Source organism: Pseudophryne corroboree, chromosome 1, assembly GCF_028390025.1.
Source record: "Pseudophryne corroboree isolate aPseCor3 chromosome 1, aPseCor3.hap2, whole genome shotgun sequence".
Classification (NCBI taxonomy): domain Eukaryota; kingdom Metazoa; phylum Chordata; class Amphibia; order Anura; family Myobatrachidae; genus Pseudophryne; species Pseudophryne corroboree.
In genome coordinates this window covers 1,065,711,790-1,065,735,733 of record NC_086444.1, presented here as the reverse complement: position 1 = coordinate 1,065,735,733, position 23,944 = coordinate 1,065,711,790, and the positions used below count along the sequence as shown (strand labels likewise).

Sequence of the window (23,944 nt, the reverse complement as noted above, 5' to 3'; positions counted from 1 at the left end):
ATGACCTTGGGGATAGCATAGTTTTGGACAAAAAAATAAATAAATCTCACACCTACTGGGACAGTGCTGTTACTTAACAACCACAAGCAGCAGCAAATAGATCATTGGAGATATTTGAAGAGCACTGTCTAGATGGGCCTATAATATCCCTAATTAAATCCTTTATGTGCGGCTGCACCTATGACATCTCCTTGGAGTTGTTTGGTGAGCCTATAATGTTGCAAAGTGAATCCTTTACTCTGTCTCTCTGCATAAATTCCAGTGTGCCACTAATGCAGACTGTTCCATATATATCAATGTGCAGAAGTGTAAGAGAATTATATTGTGCTTTAGTCATTACTTTTGTTTTTATCCAATACTATATACAGATGTAGCCACACTGATCATGGCTACATCTGAGGTAAACGCGCTCCCTTGACGTGGCTATGCGCACCTGCGCCTAGCTTTGCCGAGCTGCGGCATTTGCCGCTCCCATTCATGTGCACAAACGTCTTAGACGTCCAGACGTACTCGGTGCAGTCGCGCCTAAAAAGGCGCAACTGCGCTATGATGTAGCCACAACGAGAGTGGCTACATTTGTACAGTTGTAACTCCCTGTTAGCATCAAAAACGAGTGCTATGGTGGCTATGACTGTCCCCCCCCCCTTCCCTCCCTCCATCTCTTGCTCTCTTTTTTCACTCTCTCACCATCGACTGTAGGTGCGTTCTTCACCAGCCGGGTAAAAGGACAAAATAGCAGATTTGAGGCGACAGAAGGGATGGCTGGTTTATGCAAGGTTAGTGGTTGGGCAGGTGGTCTGGGCAAACTCTGCATAGTCTCTTAATTCCTAGAGGGATGGGCATGAGTCATGAGGCTTTCGCCATCTTGTTCCTCTTACAGGACAAGTTTGTAAGATTACTGGACCAATCTCAGTCCAAATTTCTCTATTTTATAATGCAGAGTAAATAATAATAATAATTACAAATTAATAATAATAATCAGAAGATGAAGAAGAAGAGAAGAAGAAAAGAAGATGAAAAAAATAGGCTAAATTTTACTTAAAATAAAAATAGACATTTATTTTTTCAATATATTTGTCTTTATTTTTATTAATAAATTCTCTCAAAAGGTGAAGAAATTACACATATTTGAGTAGATAAAAATATTAGGAGAGTTCAGAACCATGCATTGCTTATTCTACACAAGAGAGTACCAGGCGAGGCAGCCATGTTGGGCGCACTACATATGTTATACTGTGCGATTAGCAAAACATGGCAGTGAGGCATAGAAAGGTAAAATGAAAAGCAACTAACAGGACACCTAGTTCTGCAGCTAACACAGTAAGGAAAATGGTCTTACTCTGTAATTGCTTTTAGATACTTTTCTCCTTTATAACAATTTTATAGTGAGCTGAGGGGAAATAACAAAAGAGGGTCCAGTTATATTTTGAAATAATTTTTTACAAAAAATTATCTGACAAAAAAAAAAGTTATATTAATTCTCCAACACTCAGAAGATGGTAAGCTCATATTGTGAATTGCATAAAATATTTATATGAAGCCCACATGGTTTACTGATGCCTCAGGAGGGATGTGATAACTTTGGGATGTGCCTAACCATGTAGTCATCATACGGTGGGGCAGGATATATCAATACACTATATTGACCTGTCACTGGATAGGCTCAACATTGCAGTGTGTGCCCAGCTTTGCAGCTGAAGACAGTGTTCTCAATACTGTCAATTGTGGCAGTTTCCAAAATGAAGACCAAACAAGTCTGAAGTCCTTCTACCTAATTTAGGCGGTGTCAGACAGGTGGCTTTGAGAGACAGCTACAAAATCAGTTCACTCACTTATCTGCATAAGGAAGATTTAGGGGGGGATTTAATTAGCTGTGGTAAATTATCACTGCTAATTGAATCCCCGGGGGGCTATCCAATTAGCCTTGAAAGTCAGCAGTATTGGGGAATTTTTTTTCAGACACAGGGGAGGAAAAATCTCCGATAACAGACCCATTTTCATGATCGCGGGCACGAAAAATACATAGATCCCAGAGCTTATCCCGGTCCATGTATTTTTGCAGGAATACAGATCAAAAAAATGGGCTACAATTGAAAAAACGGGCACAAAAAATGGGCTACAATTGAATTGTCTAATCATGATCATCAGGTAAAAATCACAGTAAAATCACATATATTTTTACAGGCACAATTGAATTCCTGCTAGAGACATATAAGAGGAAATTTTTTTACCCTTTCTGTAGATGCTTTCTGGACATTTAGGGTTTTCACTCCTTTTGGCAAATGAAATTCATGCTTCTCATAATCAGTGCTGAACAAGGTGTTCTGCGTTCGGGGGTCCACAAATTCCATTCCGATGTCACTGGTGATGGATGTCTTATCCTTATCCACACTAAGTACTGTAGAACCTTGCTGAAGAATCACCTGCAAACACAAGACATCTAACTGAAAATAAACAACTTGCTACCTATCTGTGGATCACGTGGGCAAACAAACATGTGCGCTGTCAGTGTAATTATAGATGGTCATGGCATATATGGTGATGTCTGCCATCAATGGTACCAGATGTTTGTTGAAAGGCGGCTGTCTGTCATTGCATAGCTAATAAAAGATTGTTTATAATAATGTGTCGATGCCCCTTCAGTTTGGAATGTAAAAAAGACTGTGACCATAACGCATCATCTACTGTACCTAAACCAGGAGCTGCAATTCATGCTGGTACCTAAACTTAAAGCTAAGTGACTTGCTGGGGAAGGCCAATATGGCCTGTAGTACTAGGTCAATGGTATAGATCACCACAGAACTCCGTCAGAAAAGACTGGTGGATGTAAATCTACTGTCCCTGTAGTGTCTAGAGATATAGGGGTATATTTACTAAGGTCCCGATTTTGACCGAGATGCCGTTTTTTCTTCAAAGTGTCATCTCGGTAATTTACTAAGCAAAAATCTCGGCAGTGATGAGGGCATTCGTAATATTTTGGAAGTCCTTGGAAAAAATCACGAATCAATACACCATCGGTCAAATACGCCTGCAATTTGGTAGATATCGGGAATTTACTAAAAATAAGATTTTACTCACCGGTAAATCTATTTCTCGTAGTCCGTAGTGGATGCTGGGCACTCCGAAAGGACCATGGGGAATAGCGGCTCCGCAGGAGACTGGGCACAACTAAAAGAAAGCTTTTAGACTACCTGGTGTGCACTGGCTCCTCCCACTATGACCCTCCTCCAAGCCTCAGTTAGGATACTGTGCCCGGAAGAGCTGACACAATAAGGAAGGATTTTGAATCCCGGGTAAGACTCATACCAGCCACACCAATCACACCGTATAACTCGTGATACTATATCCAGTTAACAGTATGAAACATAACTGAGCCTCTCAACAGATGGCTCATAACAATAACCCTTTAGTTAACAATAACTATATACAAGTATTGCAGACAATCCGCACTTGGGATGGGCGCCCAGCATCCACTACGGACTACGAGAAATAGATTTACCGGTGAGTAAAATCTTATTTTCTCTAACGTCCTAGTGGATGCTGGGAACTCCGAAAGGACCATGGGGATTATACCAAAGCTCCCAAACGGGCGGGAGAGTGCGGATGACTCTGCAGCACCGAATGAGAGAACTCAAGGTCCTTCTCAGCCAGGGTATCAAATTTGTAGAATTTAGCAAACGTGTTTGCCCCTGACCAAGTTGCAGCTCGGCAAAGTTGTAAAGCCGAGACCCCTCGAGCAGCCGCCCAAGATGAGCCCACTTTCCTCGTGGAATGGGCTTTTACTGATTTAGGATGCGGCAATCCAGCCGCAGAATGCTCCAGCTGAATTGTGCTACAAATTCAGCGAGCAATAGTCTGCTTAGAAGCAGGAGCACCTATTTTGTTGGGTGCCTACAGGATAAAAAGCGAGTCAGTTTTCCTGACTCCAGCCGTCCTGGAAATATAATGTTTTAAGGCCCTGACTACGTCCAGTAACTTGGAATCTTCCAAGTCCCTAGTAGCCGCAGGCACTACAATAGGTTGGTTCAAGTGAAAAGCTGATACCACCTTAGGGAGAAACTGGGGACGAGTCCTCAATTCTGCCCTATCCATATGGAAAATCAGATAAGGGCTTTTACCTGACAAAGCCGCCCATTCTGACACACGCCTGGCCGAAGCCAAGGCCAATAACATGACCACTTTCCACGTGAGATATTTCAAATCCACAGTTTTAAGTGGCTCAAACCAATGTGATTTTAGGAAACTCAACACCACGTTGAGATCCCAAGGTGCCACAGGAGGCACAAAAGGGGGCTGAATATGTAGCACTCCCTTTACAAATGTCTGAACTCCAGGCAGTGAAGCCAGTTATTTCTGGAAGAAAATCGACAGAGCCGAAATCTGGACCTTAATGGAACCCAAGTTTAGGCCCATAGTCACTCCTGACTGTAGGAAGTGCAGAAAACGACCCAGCTGAAATTCCTCTGTTGGGGCCTTCCTGGCCTCACACCACGCAACATATTTTCGCCAAATACGGTGATAGTGGTTTGCGGTTACTTCTTTCCTGGCTTTTATCAGCGTAGGAATGACTTGCTCCGGAATGCCCTTTTCCTTTAGGATCCGGAATTCAACCGCCATGCCGTCAAACGCAGCCACTGTAAGTCTTGGAACAGACAGGGCCCCTGCTGTAGCAGATCCTGTCTGAGCGGTAGAGGCCATGGGTCCTCTGATATCATTTCTGGGTACCAAGCTCTTCTTGGCCCATCCGGAACCACGAGTATTGTTCTTACTCCTCGTTTTCTTATTATTCTCAGTACCTTTGGTATGAGAGGCAGAGGAGGGAATACATAAACCGACTGGTACACCCACGGTGTCACTAGAGCGTCCACAGCTATTGCCTGAGGGTCCCTTGACCTGGCGCAATATCTAGTTTTTTGTTTAGGCGGGACGCCATCATGTCCACCTGTGGCCTTTCCCAACGGTTTACCAACAGTTGGCAGACTTCTGGATGAAGTCCCCACTCTCCCGGGTGTAGGTCGTGTCTGCTGAGGAAGTCTGCTTCCCAGTTGTCCACTCCCGGAATGAACACTGCGGACAGTGCTAAGACGTGATTTTCCGCCCATCGGAGAATCCTTGTGGCTTCTGCCATCGCCATCCTGCTTCTTGTGCCGCCCTGTCGGTTTACATGGGCGACTGCCGTGATGTTGTCTGATTGGATCAGTACCGGCTGGTTTTGAAGCAGCGGCCTTGCCAGACTTAGGGCATTGTAAATGGCCCTCAGTTCCAGAATATTTATGTGTAGGGACGACTCCTGACTTGACCAAAGTCCTTGGATATTTCTTCCCTGTGTGACTGCCCCCCAGCCTCGAAGGCTGGCATCCGTGGTTACCAGGACCCAGTCCTGTATGCCGAATCTACGGCCCTCTTGAAGATGAGCACTCTGCAGCCACCACAGTAGAGATACCCTGGTCCTTGGAGACAGGGTTATCAGCCGATGCATCTGAAGATGCGATCCCGACCACTTGTCCAAGAGGTCCCACTGAAAGGTTCTTGCATGGAACCTGCCGAATGGAATTTTGCTTCGTAAGAAGCTACCATTTTTCCCAGGACTCGTGTGCAGTGATGCACCGATACCTGTTTTGGTTTCACGAGGTCTCTGACTAGAGATTCCTGCGGGAGAAACACTTTTTACTGTTCTGTGTCCAGAACCATCCCCAGGAACAGTAGGCGTGTGGTAGGAACCAGCTGTGACTTTGGAATATATAGAATCCATCTGTGCTGTTGTAGCACTTCCCGAGATAGTGCTACTCCGACCAACAACTGCTCCTTGGACCTCGCCTTTATAAGGAGATCGTCCAAGTACGGGATAATTAAAACTCCCTTTTTTCGAAGGAGTATCATCATTTCTGCCATTACCTTGGTAAAGACCCTCGGTGCCGTGGACAGTCCAAACGGCAGTGTTTGGAATTGGTAATGGCAATCCTGTACCACAAATCTGAGGTACTCCTGGTGAGGATGATAAATGGGGACATGTAGGTAAGCATCCTTGATGTCCAGGGATACCATGTAATACCCCTCCTCCAGGCTTGCAATAACCGCCCTGAGCGATTCCATCTTGAACTTGAATTTTTTTATGTATGTGTTCAAGGATTTCAAATTTAAAATGGGTCTCACCAAACCGTCCGGTTTCGGTACCACAAACAGTGTGGAATAGTAACCCCGTCCTTGTTGAAGTAGGGGCACCTTGACTATCACCTGCTGGGAATACAGCTTGTGAATTGCCTCTAGCACAGCCTCCCTGCCTGAGGGAGTTGTCGGCAAGGCAGATTTGAGGAAACGGCGGGGGGGAGACGCCTCGAATTCCAGCTTGTACCCCTGAGATACTACTTGAAGGATCCAGGGATCCACCTGTGAGCGAGCCCACTGATCGCTGAAATTTTTGAGGCGGCCCCCCACCGTACCTGGCTACGCCTGTGGAGCCCCCGCGTCATGCGGTGGACTCAGAGGAAGCGGGGGAAGAATTTTTATTCTGGGAACTGGCTGACTGGTGCAGCTTTTTCCCTCTTCCCTCGTCTCTGTGCAGAAAGGAAGCGCCTTTTACCCGCTTGCTTTTCTGAAGCCGAAAGGACTGTACCTGATACTACAGTGCTTTCTTAGGCTGTGAGGAAACCTGAGGTAAAAAATGTTTTCTTCCCAGCTGTTGCTGTGGATACGAGGTCCCAGAGACCATCCCCAAACAATTCCTCACCCTTATAAGGCTCTATGTGCCTTTTAAAGTCAGCATCGCCTGTCCAGTGTCGGGTCTCTAATACCCTCCTGACAGAATGGACATTGCATTAATTCTGGATGCCAGCCGGCAAAATATCCCTCTGTGCATCCCTCATATATAAGACGACGTCTTATGTTCGCAAAATAGTATCCCTGTTTGACAGGGTTACAGACCACGCTGCAGCAGCACTATCTGCAGGTCTCAGTCTAGTACCTGAGTGTGTAAATACAGACTTCAGGATAGCCTCCTGCTTTTTATCAGCAGGTACCTTCAAAGTGGCCGTATCCTAAGACGGCAGTGCCACCTTTTTTGACAAACGTGTGAGCGCCTTATCCACCCTAGGGGATATCTCCCAGCGTAACTTATCCTCTGGCGGGAAAGGGTACGCCATCAGTAACTTTTTAGAAATTACCAGTTTCTTATCGGGGGAACCCACGCTTTTTCACACTTCATTCACTCATTTGATGGGGGAACAAAACACTGCCTGCTTTTTCTCCCCAAACATAAAACCCTTTTTTAGTGGTACTTGGGTTAATGTCAGAAATGTGTAACACATTTTTTATTGCCGGGATCATGTAACGGATGTTCCTAGTGGATTGTGTATATGTCTCAACCTCGTCGACACTGGAGTCAGACTCCGTGTCGACATCTGTGTCTGCCATCTGAGGGAGCGGGCGTTTTTGAGCCCCTGATGGCCTTTGAGACGCCTGGGCAGGCGCGGGCTGAGAAGCCGGCTGTCCCATAGCTGTTACGTCATCCAGCCTTTTATGTAAGGAGTTGACTGTCGGTTTATACCTTCCACCTATCCATCCACTCTGGTGTCGGCCCCACAGGGGGCGACATCACATTTATCGGCATCTGCTCTGCCATCACATAAGCCTCCTCATCAAACGTGTCGACACAGCCATACCGACACACCGCACACACACAGGGAATGCTCTGACTGAGGACAGGACCCCACACAGCCCTTTGGGGAGACAGAGAGAGAGTATGCCAGCACACACCAGAGCGCTATATAATTTAGGGATTAACACTATATTGAGTGAATTTTTCCCAATAGCTGCTTGTATATACAATATTGCGCCTAAATTTAGTGCCCCCCCCTCTCTTTTTAACCCTTTGAGCCTGCAAACTACAGGGGAGAGCCTGGGGAGCTGTCTTCCAGCTGCACTGTGAAGAGAAAATGGCGCCAGTGTGCTGAGGGAGATAGCTCCGCCCCTTTTTCGCAGACTTTTCTCACGCTTTTTTATGGATTCTGGCAGGGGTATTTATCACATATATAGCCTCTGGGGCTATATATTGTGATATATTTGCCAGCCAAGGTGTTTTTATTGCTGCTCAGGGCGCCCCCCCCCCCCAGCGCCCTGCACCCTCAGTGACCGGAGTGTGAAGTGTGCATGAGGAGCAATGGCGCACAGCTGCAGTGCTGTGCGCTACCTTGGTGAAGACTGATGTCTTCTGCCGCCGATTTTCCGGACCTCTTCTTGCTTCTGGCTCCGTAAGGGGGACGGCGGCGCGGCTCCGGGAACGAACACCAAGGCCAGTTCCATGCGGTCGATCCCTCTGGAGCTAATGGTGTCCAGTAGCCTAAGAAGCCCAAGCTAGCTGCAAGCAGGTAGGTTCGCTTCTTCTTCCCTTAGTCCCTCGATGCAGTGAGCCTGTTGCCAGCAGGTCTCACTGTAAAATAAAAAACCTAAAATAAACTTTCTTTCTAGGAGCTCAGGAGAGCCCCTAGTGTGCATCCAGCTCGGCCGGGCACAGAAATCTAACAGAGGCTTGGAGGAGGGTCATAGTGGGAGGAGCCAGTGCACACCAGGTAGTCTAAAAGCTTTCTTTTAGTTGTGCCCAGTCTCCTGCGGAGCCGCTATTCCCCATGGTCCTCTCGGAGTTCCCAGCATCCACTAGGACGTTAGAGAAAAGTGCAAAACACAAACACTGCCGACAATAGCCAAACACTGCCGTGATAAAATACAAATCGTGAAAAAGTGCTAAAAAAAAAACAGACCTGCTTTTTTATCCCGTGTTTGTATAGGCATGCACGGATCCATGAGATCCGTGCATGTTTTTCAGTGGGAAGGGGGGTGAAATGTTATAAATTTACAACAAAAAAAATGCGTGGGGTCCCCCCTCCTAAACCAAACCAGCCTCGGGCTCTTTGAGACGGCCCTGGTTGCAAAAATATGGGAAAAAAATTGACAGGGGTTCCCCCATATTTAAGCAACCAGCACCGGGCTCTGCGCCTGGTCCTGGTTCCAAAAATACGGGGGACAAAAAGCGTAGGGGTCCCCCGTATTTTTGAAACCAGCACCGGGCTCCACTAGCTGGACAGATAATGCCACAGCCGGGGGTCACTTTTATACAGTGCCTTGCGGCCGTGGCATCAAATATCCAACTAGTCACCCCTGGCCGGGGTACCCTGGGGGAGTGGGGACCCCTTCTTCAATCAAGGGGTCCCCCCCCCCCCCCAGCCACCCAAGGGCCAGGGGTGAAGTCCGCGGATGGGGGGCTGATAGCCTTTGTTGTAACCAATGGTGGGAACTTTCAGGTCAGCGGTGAGGTCACTTTCGGTCAACCGCTGACATGAAAGTTCCCACCATTGGTTACAATGGAGCGCATAGGCGCTACATTGTAACACTGCCGTGTGCCGCCTGTCAGACAGTACAGGAGCACACAGCCGATCAGGAGGGTGCCACAACGTGGCGCTCCCTGATTGGCTGAAGAAACCCACTTAGACATCAGTCAGAGTGGGTTTCTGGCATTCGGGGAAAGGGGTCCCATGTGAAAACATGGGTCCCCTTTCAGTTCGTGGTCGGGTATCCGTTTTTTTATTTTTTCAAGTACGTGGATTACAAAAGGATTACAAGCAGAGGAGCCTTCAACCATGGATTATGTGAGTATAATTTTTTCTACAGGTACACCATGGATTCTACTGGAGAAGAGGACCGACCTGCGTGGGAACATAAGGTAAGTATGTGTATATGGAGGTGTGGATGGATGTATTAAAGTTATACTTTCAAGGTGTGTGTGTGTGTGATGTCTTTATTGGGGTATTTTTTTAGTAGTAGTACTACAGGTACCAGCGGGCCCGTTTTTCCGCCGCATGCTGGTACTTGTGGTTCTCCAAGTACCAGCTTGCGGGGGAGGCTTGCTGGGCCTTGTAGTACTGCTACTAAAAACAATATCAATCACTTTGAACAAAGGCTATCAGCCCCCCATCCGCGGACTTCACCCCTGGCCCTTGGGTGGCTGGGGGGGGGGGACCCCTTGATTGAAGGGGTCCCCACTCCCCCAGGGTACCCCGGCCAGGGGTGACTAGTTGGATATTTGATGCCACGGCCGCAAGGCACTGTATAAAAGTGACCCCCGGCTGTGGCATTATCTGTCCAGCTAGTGGAGCCCGGTGCTGGTTTCAAAAATACGGGGGACCCCTACGCTTTTTGTCCCCCGTATTTTTGGAACCAGGACCAGGCGCAGAGCCCGATGCTGGTTGTTTAAATATGGGGGAACCCCTGTCCATTTTCCCCCCATATTTCTGCAACCAGGATCGGCTCAAAGAGCCCGAGGCTGGTTTGCCTTAGGAGGGGGGACCCCACGCAATTTTTTTTTTTACATTTAAACATTTTTTTTTATTTTTACAAGGTGCACAATGAAGCCCAGCACGGATCTCTCAGATCCGGCCGAGATTCATTGTATTAAAGTCGGCAGTGTTTTACAAGTCACTCACGTAAAACACTGCCAAAAAAAACGAATGACATCGACATCGGAAAACCCGAAAATGCAGAATACGGCAGCTTAGTAAATTAGTCGTAATCAATTAAAAAAGTTGCATATTTACACTTTCGATGTCATTCGTGATTGAACTTTGACCTCAAACGGGAAAATACGAATCTTAGTAAATTTACCCCATAGAGGGGTATCCAATTAATCCCGAAAATGTTTTGGCTGCAAAAAAATGGGAATTTTTGCAATATATTTATTTTATCGATAATTTATTTTCGCCCATTTTTGCGGGTGACAAATTTTTCCCTTACCCCATGAAAATACATAAGATCTGCGAAAAACCGCATACCTAAACATTTTTGCATCACTTTTTGCGGAGAAAAGGGCACTTATCGGGGAAATCTCTGATGCGTGCTGACATTATTATTACCAGTTGTTTATATAGCGCACACATATTCCGCAGCGATTTACAGAGAATATTTGCTCATTCACATCAGTCCCTGCCCCAGTGGAGCTTACAATCTATATTCCCTACCACACGAACACGCACACATTCACACTCGGGTTAATTTTTTTTGGATGCCAATTAACCTACCAGTATATTTTTGGATTGTGGGAGGAAACCCACGCAATTATGGGGAGAATATACAAACTCCACACAGTTAGGGCCATGGTGGGAATTGAACCCATGGCCTCAGTGCTGTGAGGCAGTAATGCTAACCATTATACAGTCCGTACTGCCCATAATCATCCAGCCTAACTGGATAGCCCCATCACCGGTAATTAACCACAGCAATTATGATACTGCCCATAGTCACTCAGAATTAAGTAAATACACTGTTTGAGCTCAGCTAACTTACAGGTTGGTTGTTGCCTGTGATCACCAGATCTTCATTACGTCGTCCTCCCACAGTGCTCTTGTATAAAGGATGTATTATGCCCATGTCAGATGTTTGTTTAAACCTGAGCAAACCGCTGTCATGAAACTCCATGCTTTCACATCCACTAGGACCAATGCGAATTACAATCCATATAACCAGTGTGATCTGGGGGAGACAGAACAGGTTTGTTACCCTTATCACAAATAGTTCAAAATGTTTCAATATTTCAGAACCTGACCTTTGTTATGAACTGTACTGAGCTGTAACCAGAAACGCAGTGAAAATATAAATGTTATTAGTCCGATTGTGTCTGATACCTTCTAATCTACACATTTATATATGTTCCTGGTGATCTCTTCTATATTAGTGCTGAGTGTGTCATCATGGGGCACTAAGAACGTCCAGTCAATGACCACACACATGTGCCATTGGTAGTCACTGGCAAATATGATTTTGATACTTACCCAAACAATCTGATCATATTTTGATGGTTCAGAGAAACTGGTAAGGGAAGGGAGGTGTTTGGGGACGCACACTTTGGAAATATTAGATCAGTTTGTTAAAACAAATGGCACATCATATGGGCGTGGTATGAAATGCCAACATGCACTACTGTATGTCGATAGTTGTCATGTAATCATAGCATTTTTACAGTGTTTGAGTCCTAACACAAACAGTAGCCTAATACTAACGTGCTGTCAACACTGTGACTGTCAGCATTCAGAATGTTGACATTTTGGCATGCTGAACGACAACATTGTTACCATGCAACATAATAATTATGCGCCGGTCTAAATATATGTGGCTGGTTTAAAATCAATGTTGTCATATATTGTTTACGCACCTTCTATGGAGTTTGCACTGATACCCAAAGCAGCCCGGCAGGATCAATGTATACTATAGGAATCTATGTTTGTTAACGAAGCTACACCTATGTTAAATTCTAAACCTCAGGGACTATGATATATAACACACGATCAACCCTCTACTATTCCATTAGTTCCCACCTGATTTAGCCATGAGCAGGGGCGCCGGAATGTTAAGTTGGGGTGGGGGGGGGGGGGGGGAATAAAAAAAAAATTGGCACCCCCATGGTGCCGGCCTCGTCTCCCTTTTAAGCCCCCCACCCCAGTACGGATGAGTGCTTCCCACTGGATCCACGTGGGCGGCATCTCCTTTAAAAACAATCTGCTACCGCAGGGTGCTGTTGTGTCTTCCTATCTTCAGTTCTGTCCTAGCCGCCTGTCTCTCCTTCACAGTTGCATTACTGGGAGGAGGCGTGGCCAGGCTGGGTCATCCCAGGACTATAGCCACGCCCACTTCCAGGAATGCAACTGTGAAGGAGAGATAGCCGGCTAGGACAGAACTGAAGCGTTCCCCTGCACCTGTGCCTGTCATACTTGGGGGGGAGGGGGCGAGCTGCCCCCTAGCCCCCCACCCCCGTTCCGACACCCCTGCACATGAGTCAGGCATAGCTTTTATTTATTTATTAACAGTTTCTTATATAAAGCATATTCCGTTGCGCTTTACAATTAGAACAACAGTAATAGAACAAAACTGGGTAAAAACAGACAGACATAGAGGTAGGAAGACCCTGCTCGCAAGCTTACAATCTATAGAGTGTGGAAGCATCATCACTGACTTTAGTGGTGCATGTGGATTACTTCAGGTCACTATGTATTAATGCAGAGCAACAATATTTCATAATTATACTACAGACTAAACAAATAATTATTTGTGAAACACTATACACAAGTTTGCAAATAAGAAAACAAAAAACAAGCATAAATAAATCAATGTATGGTCAGCACCGTGACGCAGTGATTTGTGTATGTAATATATAATATGTGTGTGTTATATAAATAGCTACCCATACAGTGGCAACACCTGCAGTGGAACCTATGGTAACGCTGTGTACCGGCACATGACATGAGTATTACCCCTGCAGTGATTGTGAACAAATCTGCCCCAAACTTACAATTAAGTTGATGACAGCCAAGATAAACAGGAGGACAATCACACAAATGGCTAAGTTGCCCTTCCTGCCTCTCAGGCCAGTTTTGTGCAAACGATCCTCATCTATGGGAATATATCCAGCTTTAAAGTTACTGTTATGCTCCTTATTCACATTTCTGCGCTCCACTGCTTTCTCCCGCATCGACTTCTTCACCGGCCCATTGAAGCTCTGCAACAGAACAGCAGAAAATGTAATTTCATTCACCAAACCATAGCACTTTTTGCTTATGTGACTACCACTCTGCCATTACTATACTATTGCACATATATCAATTATTGAGGTCTGATAATTGTAATAAGAAATTAACATTCATAGGAATGTATCAAAAAACACATGCGGGGACAGGGGCTCCAAAATGTGCTCGTCCCTGCAATGTGTTAGAAGTGAAGTGATCGCATTATCGGTCACTTCACTTCTGTTCTGTGCCTCTGCAGCGCTACTGCCCATGTACTGTCTGCTGACAACGTATGGGCAGCGGCCAATCGAAGGGAGGGTTCCAGTTTCTTACGGAATGTGCCTATAGGCTACAGTGGCTAACGCCATCTTCAGATAGTGTTAGCTGCTGGGGCCAAACTCCAGACGGCTCCAGATTCCAGACCTTGGTAAATCTGACAGCTTCACAACAACCATAGAAACCTATTGTGGCTGCAGCTGCCGTCGGAAATGGAGGGACAAGAGCAGATACAGTATGGTTGTTTTCAGTGTGTTACAATAGCTTCCTGAGTTGCGCTAATGTATAGGTGTATGTGAATATCATCAACAGCTCTTTCATGTAAAGTAAGCTGTACTTTAGGTTTATGGATCCTTTACTTAGGCGCCTATTTATCATTCAATATCTCTGGGATTGCCCCCATAAACAACCATTTTCGGGGATTCCCACGCATATTACGTTTCATCCAAATTTATGAAGGAGGGACCACAATACACTAGATATCTCTATTTTGTGGGCTGAGCCAATTTTCAGCTTATCCGTGTACTAGGTACTACTGACAACGCCGGGCGTGAGGCACATGAAGGTGCCTCATGCCTCACCAATGTTCCTAATGTGTTGAAAGATGGCATTGTCATAAATATTTATTCAGTCTGCAAAATGACTGCCTTCACTATATTCCCTTGATTATACACTTGCATCCAGAGTCAGATTAAGGGGGGGCCCAGGGGGTAAGTACCCCGGGCCCCACAGTTTTAGCGCCCCCCCTGCTGTAGCAGCTCTGTCCCAGCTCTGAAGCTCTCCCCGTCCTGCCAGCAACAGCAGCAGCATTGTGCTCCAGTCGGCACGCACTGTTGTATGCTGGCTGGTCTGTGGTGGTGCCGCTTAGCAGCAGTCTCTTCTGCCTGTACGGGGAGAGCGATCACACTGGTTGAGGGGCCAGGAACTGCAAAAAAAAAATTGTTCTCCGTAATTTGCATATGAGGGTGTGAGCACACCTCCCGCGATTAGGTCATTCCCCTTAACCCACAGCGGGCATAGCAATCTGGTGGGGTCCACCTGTCTCAAGTGTCATGGTCGTTTAGATGGCATTTTCTGGGCGTGCATAAATTAGCAGTTGCAATCTTACTTGATAACGGAGAGCAGCTCAGCATGCACATTTTCATAGGCACTAATAAATTATATAATCTGCGACATCACATGACCCGATATGCGACATCGGTACCAATGTATCTGCAGTTGTACGCTGTTGGACAGGCATGATGCAGTGGGTGTCCCTATGCTCAGGTTAGCTTCTGCTTATAATATGATTTTGATGACCTACCGGTAAATCCTTTTCTCCTAGTCCGTAGAGGATGCTGGGGACGACATCAAGACCATGGGGTATAGACGGGATCCGCAGGAGACATGGGCACTCTAAAGACTTTTCATTGGGTGTGAACTGGCTCCTCCCTCTATGCCCCTCCTCCAGACCTCAGTTGTAGGAACTGTGCCCAGGGAGACTGACATTTCGAGGAAAGGAATTACTTAACTAGTGGTGAGATATCTACCAACTCACACCCACAACCATGCCGCACACATGGCATTCAACATAACACATGCCAACAGGCATGAACCAATTGCAGCAACATGCTGAAACCAAGAAAACACAACTTGTATAACGCTAATAACTAAACTGCAGGTAAAGTACGCACTGGGACGGGCGCCCAGCATCCTCTACGGACTAGGAGAAAAGGATTTACCGGTAGGTTATCAAAATCCTATTTTCTCATATGTCCTAGAGGATGCTGGGGACGACATCAAGACCATGGGGTCTATACCAAAGCTCCAGTACGGGCGGGAGAGTGCGGATGACCCTGCAGCACCGATTGACCAAACTTGAGGTCCTCATCGGCCAAGGTGTCAAACTTGTAGAACTTAGCAAATGTGTTTGACCCTGACCAAGTAGCTGCTCGGCAAAGTTGTAATGCCGAGACCCCCCGGGCAGCTGCCCAGGATGAGCCCACCTTCCTAGTGGAGTAGGCCTTTACCGACGTCGGTAACGGCAAACCAGCAGTAGTTTGAGCTTGCTGAATCGTATTTCTAATCCAACGTGCAATAGTCTGCTTCGAAGCAGGACAGCGAATCTTCTTGTGAGCATACAGGACAAACAGAGCCTCTGTTTTCCGTATACGAGCCGTTCTAGCGACATAGATTTTCAAAGCTCTAACCACATCTAGAGATTTTGAATCAGTGTATGTGTCAGTAACTACTGGCACTACAATAGGTTGGTTTATGTGGAAAGATGAAACCACCTTCGGAAGAAAATGTTGACGAGTCCTCAACTCTGCCCTATCTTCATGGAAGATCAGGAAAGGGCTTTTGTGAGACATCGCCCCCAATTCAGACTACCGCCTTGCGGATGCCAAAGCCAAAAGCATCACCACTTTCCAAGTGAGAAACTTCAACTCTATCTTTCGTAGAGGCTCAAACCAATCCGATTGAAGGAACTGCAATACCACGTTAAGGTCTCATGGTGCCACTGGAGGCACGAACGGAGGCTGGATGTGAAGAACCCCTTTCACAAAGGTCTGAACCTCTGGAAGAGAGGCCAACTGTTTCTGGAAGAACACTGACAAGGCCGAAATCTGGACCTTGATTGATCCCAATCGAAGGCCCGCCTCCACACCATCCTGCAAAAAATGGAGAAAACGTCCCAACTCAAACTCTTCCGTAAGAGCCTTCTTGGATTCACACCAAGACACATATTTTCTCCAAATACGGTGGTAATGTTTCAACGTTACTCCCTTTCTGGCCTGAATAAGGGTGGGGATGACCTCCTCGGGAATACCCTTCCTGGCTAGGATACGGCGCTCAACAGCCATGCCGTCAAACGTAGCCGCGGTAAGTCTTGGTACACGCACGGCCCCTGCTGCAGCAGATCCTCTCGAGGAGGAAGAGGCCGAGGATCTTCTATGATCAACTGCTGAAGATCTGGGTACCAAGCCCTCCTTGGCCAGTCTGGGGCAATGAAGATTGCTCGAACCCTTGTTTTTCTTATGATCCTGAGTACTTTTGGGATCAGCGGAAGTTGAGGGAAGACATACACTGACGGAAACACCCACTGGGTCACCAGTGCATCCACTGCTACTGCTTGAGGGTCTCTCGACCTGGAACAGTATCTCTGAAGCTTCTTGTTGAGACGAGACGCCATCATGTCTATTTGAGGAACTCCCCAAAGACTTGTCACCTCTGCGAAGACTTCTTGGTGGAGGCCCCACTCTCCTGGATGGAGATCGTGTCTGCTGAAGAAGTCTGCTTTCCAGTTGTCTACTCCCGGAATGAATATTGCCGACAGAGCTTGTAGATGTTTTTCTGCCCAGCGGAGGATTTTTGTCGCCTCTTCCACTGGCGCTCTGCTTTTCGTTCCGCCCTGCCTGTTTATGTATGCGACTGCTGTTACACTGTCCGCCTGGATCTGCATGGGACAGTCTTGAAGAAGATGTACCGCTTGTTGAAGGCCGTTGTAAATGACTCTTAGCTCCAGAACGTTTATGTGAAGGCAGGCTTCCTGTTGTGACCAACGTCCCTGGAAGTTTTCTCCCTGCCTCGGAGACTTGCATCCGTGGTTACCAGGACCCAGTCCTGAATCCCGAACCTGCGTCCCTCTAGCAGGTGAGAGCTATGCAACCACCACAGGAGAGAAATCCTGGTTTTTGACGACAGGATTATCTTTCTGTGAATGTGTAGGTGTGACCCCGACCACTTGTCCAACAGGTCCCACTGGAATACTCTGGCATGGAACCTGCCAAACTGTATGGCCTCGTAGGCCGCCACCATCTTCCCCAACAACCGAATGCACTGATGGATCGACACACTTGATGGTTTCAATATCTGTTTTACCATTTTCGGGATTTCCAGAGCCTTTTCCAGCGGAAGAAATACTTTCTGAACTTCTGTGTCCAGAATCATCCCGAGGAAAGACAACCTTGTCGTCGGTTCCAACTGTGACTTTGGGTAATTTATGATCCACCTGTGTTGTTGGAGTATTGACAGAGAGAGTGATATGTTTTGTAACAACTGCTCCCTGGATCTCGCCTTTATCAGGAGGTCGTCCAGATAAGGAATTATATTGACTCCTTTCTGACGAAGGAGAACCATCATCTACGCCATCACCTTGGTGAATACCCTCGGCGCCGTGGAGAGACCGAAAGGTAACGTCTGGAATTGGTAATGGCAATCCTGTACCGCGAATCTCAGATAAGCCTGGTGAGGAGGATAAATGGGAACATGCAGGTAAGCATCCTTTATGTCCACCGACACCAAGTAGTCCCCCTCCTCCAGACTGGAAATCACTGCCCGAAGTGATTCCATCTTGAACTTGAACCTTTTTAGGTAACAATTCAGATCCTTTAGATTTAGGATCGGTCTGACCGAGCCGTCCGGCTTCGGAACCACAAAGAGGCTTGAATAAAAGCCCTCCCTTGTTGTGACAACGGTACCAGGACTATGACCTGGTCTAGACATAATTTTTGGATTGCCGCTGTTACTGCTTCTCTTTCTGACGGAGAAACTGGCAAGGTCGATTTGAAAAATCGGCATGGGGGAACGTCTTGAAACTCCAGCTTGTACCCCTGGGATACTATTTGCAACACCCAGGGATCCAGGCCAGACAGAATCCAATCCTGGCTGAAGAGTCTGAGACGTGCCCCCACCTGAGCGGCCTCCCGCAAGGGAGCTCCAGCGCCATGCTGCGGATTTGGCAGAAGTAGGGGTAGACTTCTGCTCTTGGGAACCTGGAGCCGCTGTGGGCTTCTTTCCCCTTCCCCTACCTGCAAAGAAGGGGGAACCTCTCGTCTTTTTGTATTTATTGGGCCGAAAGGACTGCATTTGCGGGTGATAGGTCTTTTTTGCCGGTGTAGGCGCAGAGGGCAAAAATGTCGACTTACCTGCAGTAGCCGCCGAGACTAACGCATCCAGGCCATCGCCAAATAAGGCCTCACCTTTATATGGGAGAGCCTCAATGTTTCTTTTGGAATCTGCATCCGCGTTCCACTGGCGAATCCACAACGCCCGTCTAGCCGATACTGCCATGGTAGCGGCTTGTGAACTCAAGAGTCCAATATCCTTCATTGCTTACAGCATGTAGGCGGCAGCGTCCTTGATATTCCCTTACTTAAGGAGTATCTCATCTTTATCAATCGTGTCAATTTCTGATGACACGCTTTCTGACCATTTTTCAATAGCGCGACTCACCCATGCGCAAGCAATAGTGGGCCTGATCAGTGTACCACTGGTAACATAAATGGATTTCAATGTCGTTTCCATTTTGCGGTCTGCCGGCTCTTTAAGAGAAGCCGTGCCAGGAGCAGGGAGAATTACCTTCTTTGTCAACCTGGAAAGTGCACTGTCTAACACAGGGGGTGACTCCCACTTTTTCCTGTCCTCAGCCGGGAAAGGGTAAGCTATGTGAATCCTTTGGGAATACGAAATCTTTTATCAGGATTCACCCACATCCCTTCAAAAAGAGCATTTAGTTCGTGTGGAGGGAACGTGACTTTGGACTTCTTTTCCTTACATAAATACGCCTTCTCCTGAGGTACAGGAGTGGTTTCTGTAACCTCCAACACGTCCCTTATAGCCACAATCATATATTGTATATTTTTTGCCAATTTATGATCTATCTCTCTGGATTCACTATCGTCGACACAAGAGTCAGAATCCGTGTCGGTATCAGTGTTTACAACATTTGCAAATGGTCTCTTATGTGACCCAGAGGGGCCGCCCGCATAAGGAATAACAGCATCCTGAAAAATCACATCTTCCACAGATTTTCTCCAACATGCAGCCTTAGATTTAGACTTATCTAATCTACGGTTAATCAGATGCATACTGGGGGTCATTCCGAGTTGTTCGCTCGCAAGCTGCTTTTAGCAGCTTTGCACACGCTAAGCCGCCGCCTACTGGGAGTGAATCTTAGCATAGTAAAATTGCGAACGAAAGATTCTCAAAATTGCGATTACACACCTCTTAGCAGTTTCTGAGTAGCTCCAGACTTACTCGGCATCTGCGATCAGTTCAGTGCTTGTCGTTCCTGGTTTGACGTCACAAACACACCCAGCGTTCGCCCAGACACTCCTCCGTTTCTCCAACCACTCCCGCGTTTTTCCCAGAAACGGTAGCGTTTTTTCGCACACACCCATAAAACGTCCAGTTTCCGCCCAGAAACACCCACTTCCTATCAATCACATTACGATCACCAGAACGAAGAAAAAACCGTGAGTAAAATACCTAACTGCATAGCAAATTTACTTGGCGCAGTCGCACTGCGGACATTGCGCATGCGCATTCGCGACTAATCGCTCCGTTGCGAGAAAAAAATAACGAGCGAACAACTCGGAATGACCCCCACTGTCACGTATCTCTTTCACCCATGCAGGCTCTTGGTGTGCCGGTAGCGCCACCACATTACAACTCTGTGTCCCTAAAATGGCTTCCTCCGGGGAGGAACTCCCTGCCTCAGACATGCCTCACATGTGTACAGCACACCAACAGACACACTGGGACTTAGTTTGGCAGCCAGTTCACAATCCCAGCGCCAGTATTTCCTGTGAACACAGTATGTCCACAGCCTAACAGCGCTTTTTAAATAGTAAAATACACTATCAAATGCACCACAATCGCTTTGTGCCCCCCCTTAATAGCACCCTGTACTTGTCAGAAGTGGAGGAGAGGACTCTGCAGCCTGAGGAGAGAGAGAAAATGGCGCTGAGTAGTGTGCTGGCTGCCTGAGGAAGAAGCTCCGCCCCCGCAATGGCGCGTCCTTACACTCATACAAACACTGTAATATTTATACTGGCGGGGGTAGGGCTGTGCCAGCGGCAACTTATGCCCCCTTTTAGCCAGTTTGAGGTATTTTTCTTGCTGCCCAGGGTGCCCACCCCGGGCCCTGCACCCTGTAGTGCCTGTGTGTGTGGGCAGCAATGGCGCGCTGCACTCCCGCCAGCCGCGCCGCACCTCAGCCGTCACTTACTTGATAGAAGATCATTCTTCTTATACTCACCTGTCTTCTGACTTCTGGCTCTGTGAGGGGGGTAACAGCGTGCTGTGGGAGTGAGCATCTAGACACGGCTAGCGTTCAGTTCCCTTCAGGAGCTAATGGTGTCCTGTCAGCCAGAAGCAGAGCCATGAAACTCTGAGGAAGTTGATTCTGCTTCTGCCCCCTCAGTCCCACGAAGCAGGGAGTCTGAAGCCAGCAGATCTCCCTGAAAATAAAAAACCTAACATAAGTCTTTTCAGAGAAACTCAGTAGAGCTCCTCAGAGTGCATCCAGTCGTCCTGGGCACATTTCTAAAACTGAGGTCTGGAGGAGGGGCATAGAGGGAGGAGCCAGTTCACACCCAATGAAAAGTCTTTAGAGTGCCCATGTCTCCTGCAGATCCTGTCTATACCCCATGGTCTTGATGTCGTCCCCAGCATCCTCTAGGACGTATGAGAAATTAGCATATAATCACAATTGCAAACAGCAAGATAGCAACAGCAGTAGCAAGACCAACCACATCTGAATCAGGCCCAATGCACTGTATATGGCATCTCACGTGATGTGTGTATGTAAGACACAATGCACTGTACATAGTATCTCACGTGATGTGTGTATGTAAGACACAATGCACTGTACATAGTATCTCACGTGATGTGTGTATGTAAGACACAATGCACTGTACATAGTATCTCACGTGATGTGTGTATGTAAGACACAATGCACTGTACATAGGGGGTAATTCCAAGTTGATCGCATCAGGATTTTTGATAGCAATTGGGCAAAACCTTGTGCACTGCAGGGGAGGCAGATATAACATGTGCAGAAAGAGTTAGATTTGGGTGGGTTATTTTATTTCTGTGCAGGGTAAATACTGGCTGCTTTATTTTTACACTGCAAATTAGATTGCAGATTGAACACACCCCACCCAAATCTATCTCTCTCTGCACATGTTATATCTGCCTCCCCTGCAGTGCACATGGTTTTGCCCAATTGCTAACAAAAATCCTGCTACGATCAACTTGGAATTACCCCCATAGTATCTCACGTGATGTGTGTATGTAAGACACAATGCACTGTACATAGTATCTCACGTGATGTGTGTATGTAAGACACAATGCACTGTACATAGCATCTCACGTGATGTGTGAGACACAATACACTGTACTACTGTATGACAGCTCAAGTGATACATGTAAGGCACAATGCACTGTATCATTATGTCATCTGATGGGGATGTAGTTAACTCGCCAGCAGTCGGGATCCTGGTGGTCAGGCTATCGACACCGGAATCCCGACTGCTGAAAATACCGACAGACGGAATCCCGGCTTACAGGGGCTATTCACACGGGTGGTCTTCAGTATGCCAAATGTCGGGATCCCGGCGCACAGTATACCGACGCCGGAATCCCGACACCCGGCATACCGACAGCTATTCTCCCTTGTGGGGGTCCACGACCCCCCTGGAGGGAGAATAAAATAGTGTGGCGCGCGAGCGCGCCACCGTGCCCACAGCGTAGCGAGTGCAGCGAGCCCACAAGGGGCTCCTTTGCGCTCGCCACGCTGGCGGTATGGCTCCCGGCGCCGGTATGCTGGTTGCCGGGAGCCCGAGCGCCGGCATACCATACTACACCCATTCCCACTCCTGGGAGTCCACGACACCCATAAAGTGGGAATAGAACCTGTGGCAAGTGCAGCGAGCCCGCAAGGGGACCCTTTGCACTCGCCCCGCTGACGGCATACTGACGGCCAGGATGCCGTTGTCAGTATTCTAACGGCCGGCATCCCGTGCGTCGGTAATTCATACTGAACCCCTGTTGTATGTAAGAAAATGCAGTGAATGACTTCTCATGATTGATATACGTACACAATGCACTGTATGACATCTCGTGTGTGTATGTAAGACACAATGCACTGTACATGAGATATAGGATGTGTGTACTGTATGACATCTCATGTGAGTGACAAGCACGGTGTGTGTGAGGACGGTGATGCAGCGGCAGCTTGGAGCAGCGGAAGGTGTGGGTGATAATAACATGTAGTGGTACAGTCTACTCTATGTGCATTGCGGATAAATGCCCCAAGTCCTCCTTGTCCGGAGCACAGTAATGGCAGAAGCGTCACCCCGGCATGCAGCAGCTAGCGCCTTATATCACCGACCTGCTCCGCTGCCGCCATCTTTACTCCTTCTGTCTCTCTGACAGGCAGACCCTCGGAGCAATCCACCCGCACACAGGAGGGGGGGGTGCATGGCATGGGCACCATACACCGACACTGAGCGGTTTCAAAATGTTTGGTTGAATCCTTTTTTTAGACATGATGATAACACTGTAGCTTCAGAAATACTATAATAATTGTATAGTTACTAAATAAAAATATGAAACACTAACCCCCCTCCTCAGGAGTGCTTGGTATGTTCCTGTGGTACATATGTCTGGTGCTGGGAGCAACTGGCTGCCTGGGTACCCCAGCAGCAGCAGCTCCTATTCCTGTCTCTGTCAGTAATACTCTTTATATAAATAGCATTGTCAGGAGTCACACTATACAGCACTGGCCGGACAGCTCCCTCTTTCTGCATGTCTTATACATGTTACTGGATGGTATTATTACTCAAATGTTTCTTTTATAAGGTGATAGTATTCATAAAATGTACTTTATTTGGATTGGATTTGGGAGTTATTAGAACTAAACTCAACAAATAGTTTGCATATGCATATACTTATTGTATGCTAGCATATTATGCTGGGTACACATGTTTCTCTAACGTCCTAAATGGATGCTGGGGACTCCGTAAGGACCATGGGGAATAGCGGCTCCGCAGGAGACTGGGCACATCTAAAGAAAGCTTTAGGACTAACTGGTGTGCACTGGCTCCTCCCCCTATGACCCTCCTCCAAGCCTCAGTTAGATTTCTGTGCCCGACGAGAAGGGTGCACACTAGGGGCTCTCCTGAGCTTCTTAGTGAAAGTTTTAGTTTAGGTTTGTTATTTTCAGTGAGACCTGCTGGCAACAGGCTCACTGCATCGAGGGACTAAGGGGAGAAGAAGCGAACTCACCTGCGTGCAGAGTGGATTGGGCTTCTTGGCTACTGGACATTAGCTCCAGAGGGACGATCACAGGTCCAGCCTGG

The 23,944-nt window shown here is 47.2% G+C and overlaps 1 protein-coding gene across 1 annotated transcript in view; it reads right to left on the bottom strand.

Annotated features, from left to right (window-relative positions):
- The window catches only part of SGCB (sarcoglycan beta), a 70,708-nt gene extending 47,632 nt beyond the window's left edge, over nt 1-23,076 (bottom strand). The window contains exons 1-4 of the mRNA XM_063920946.1: nt 22,975-23,076; nt 13,328-13,534; nt 11,329-11,514; nt 2,232-2,423 (exon numbers count right to left, since the gene is read on the bottom strand). Coding sequence (XP_063777016.1) covers nt 2,232-2,423; nt 11,329-11,514; nt 13,328-13,534; nt 22,975-23,070 — 681 coding nt within the window. The 5' untranslated portion in view covers nt 23,071-23,076. The remainder of the gene's footprint in view (nt 1-2,231; nt 2,424-11,328; nt 11,515-13,327; nt 13,535-22,974) is intronic.
- Nucleotides 23,077-23,944: the final 868 nt, after the last annotated feature.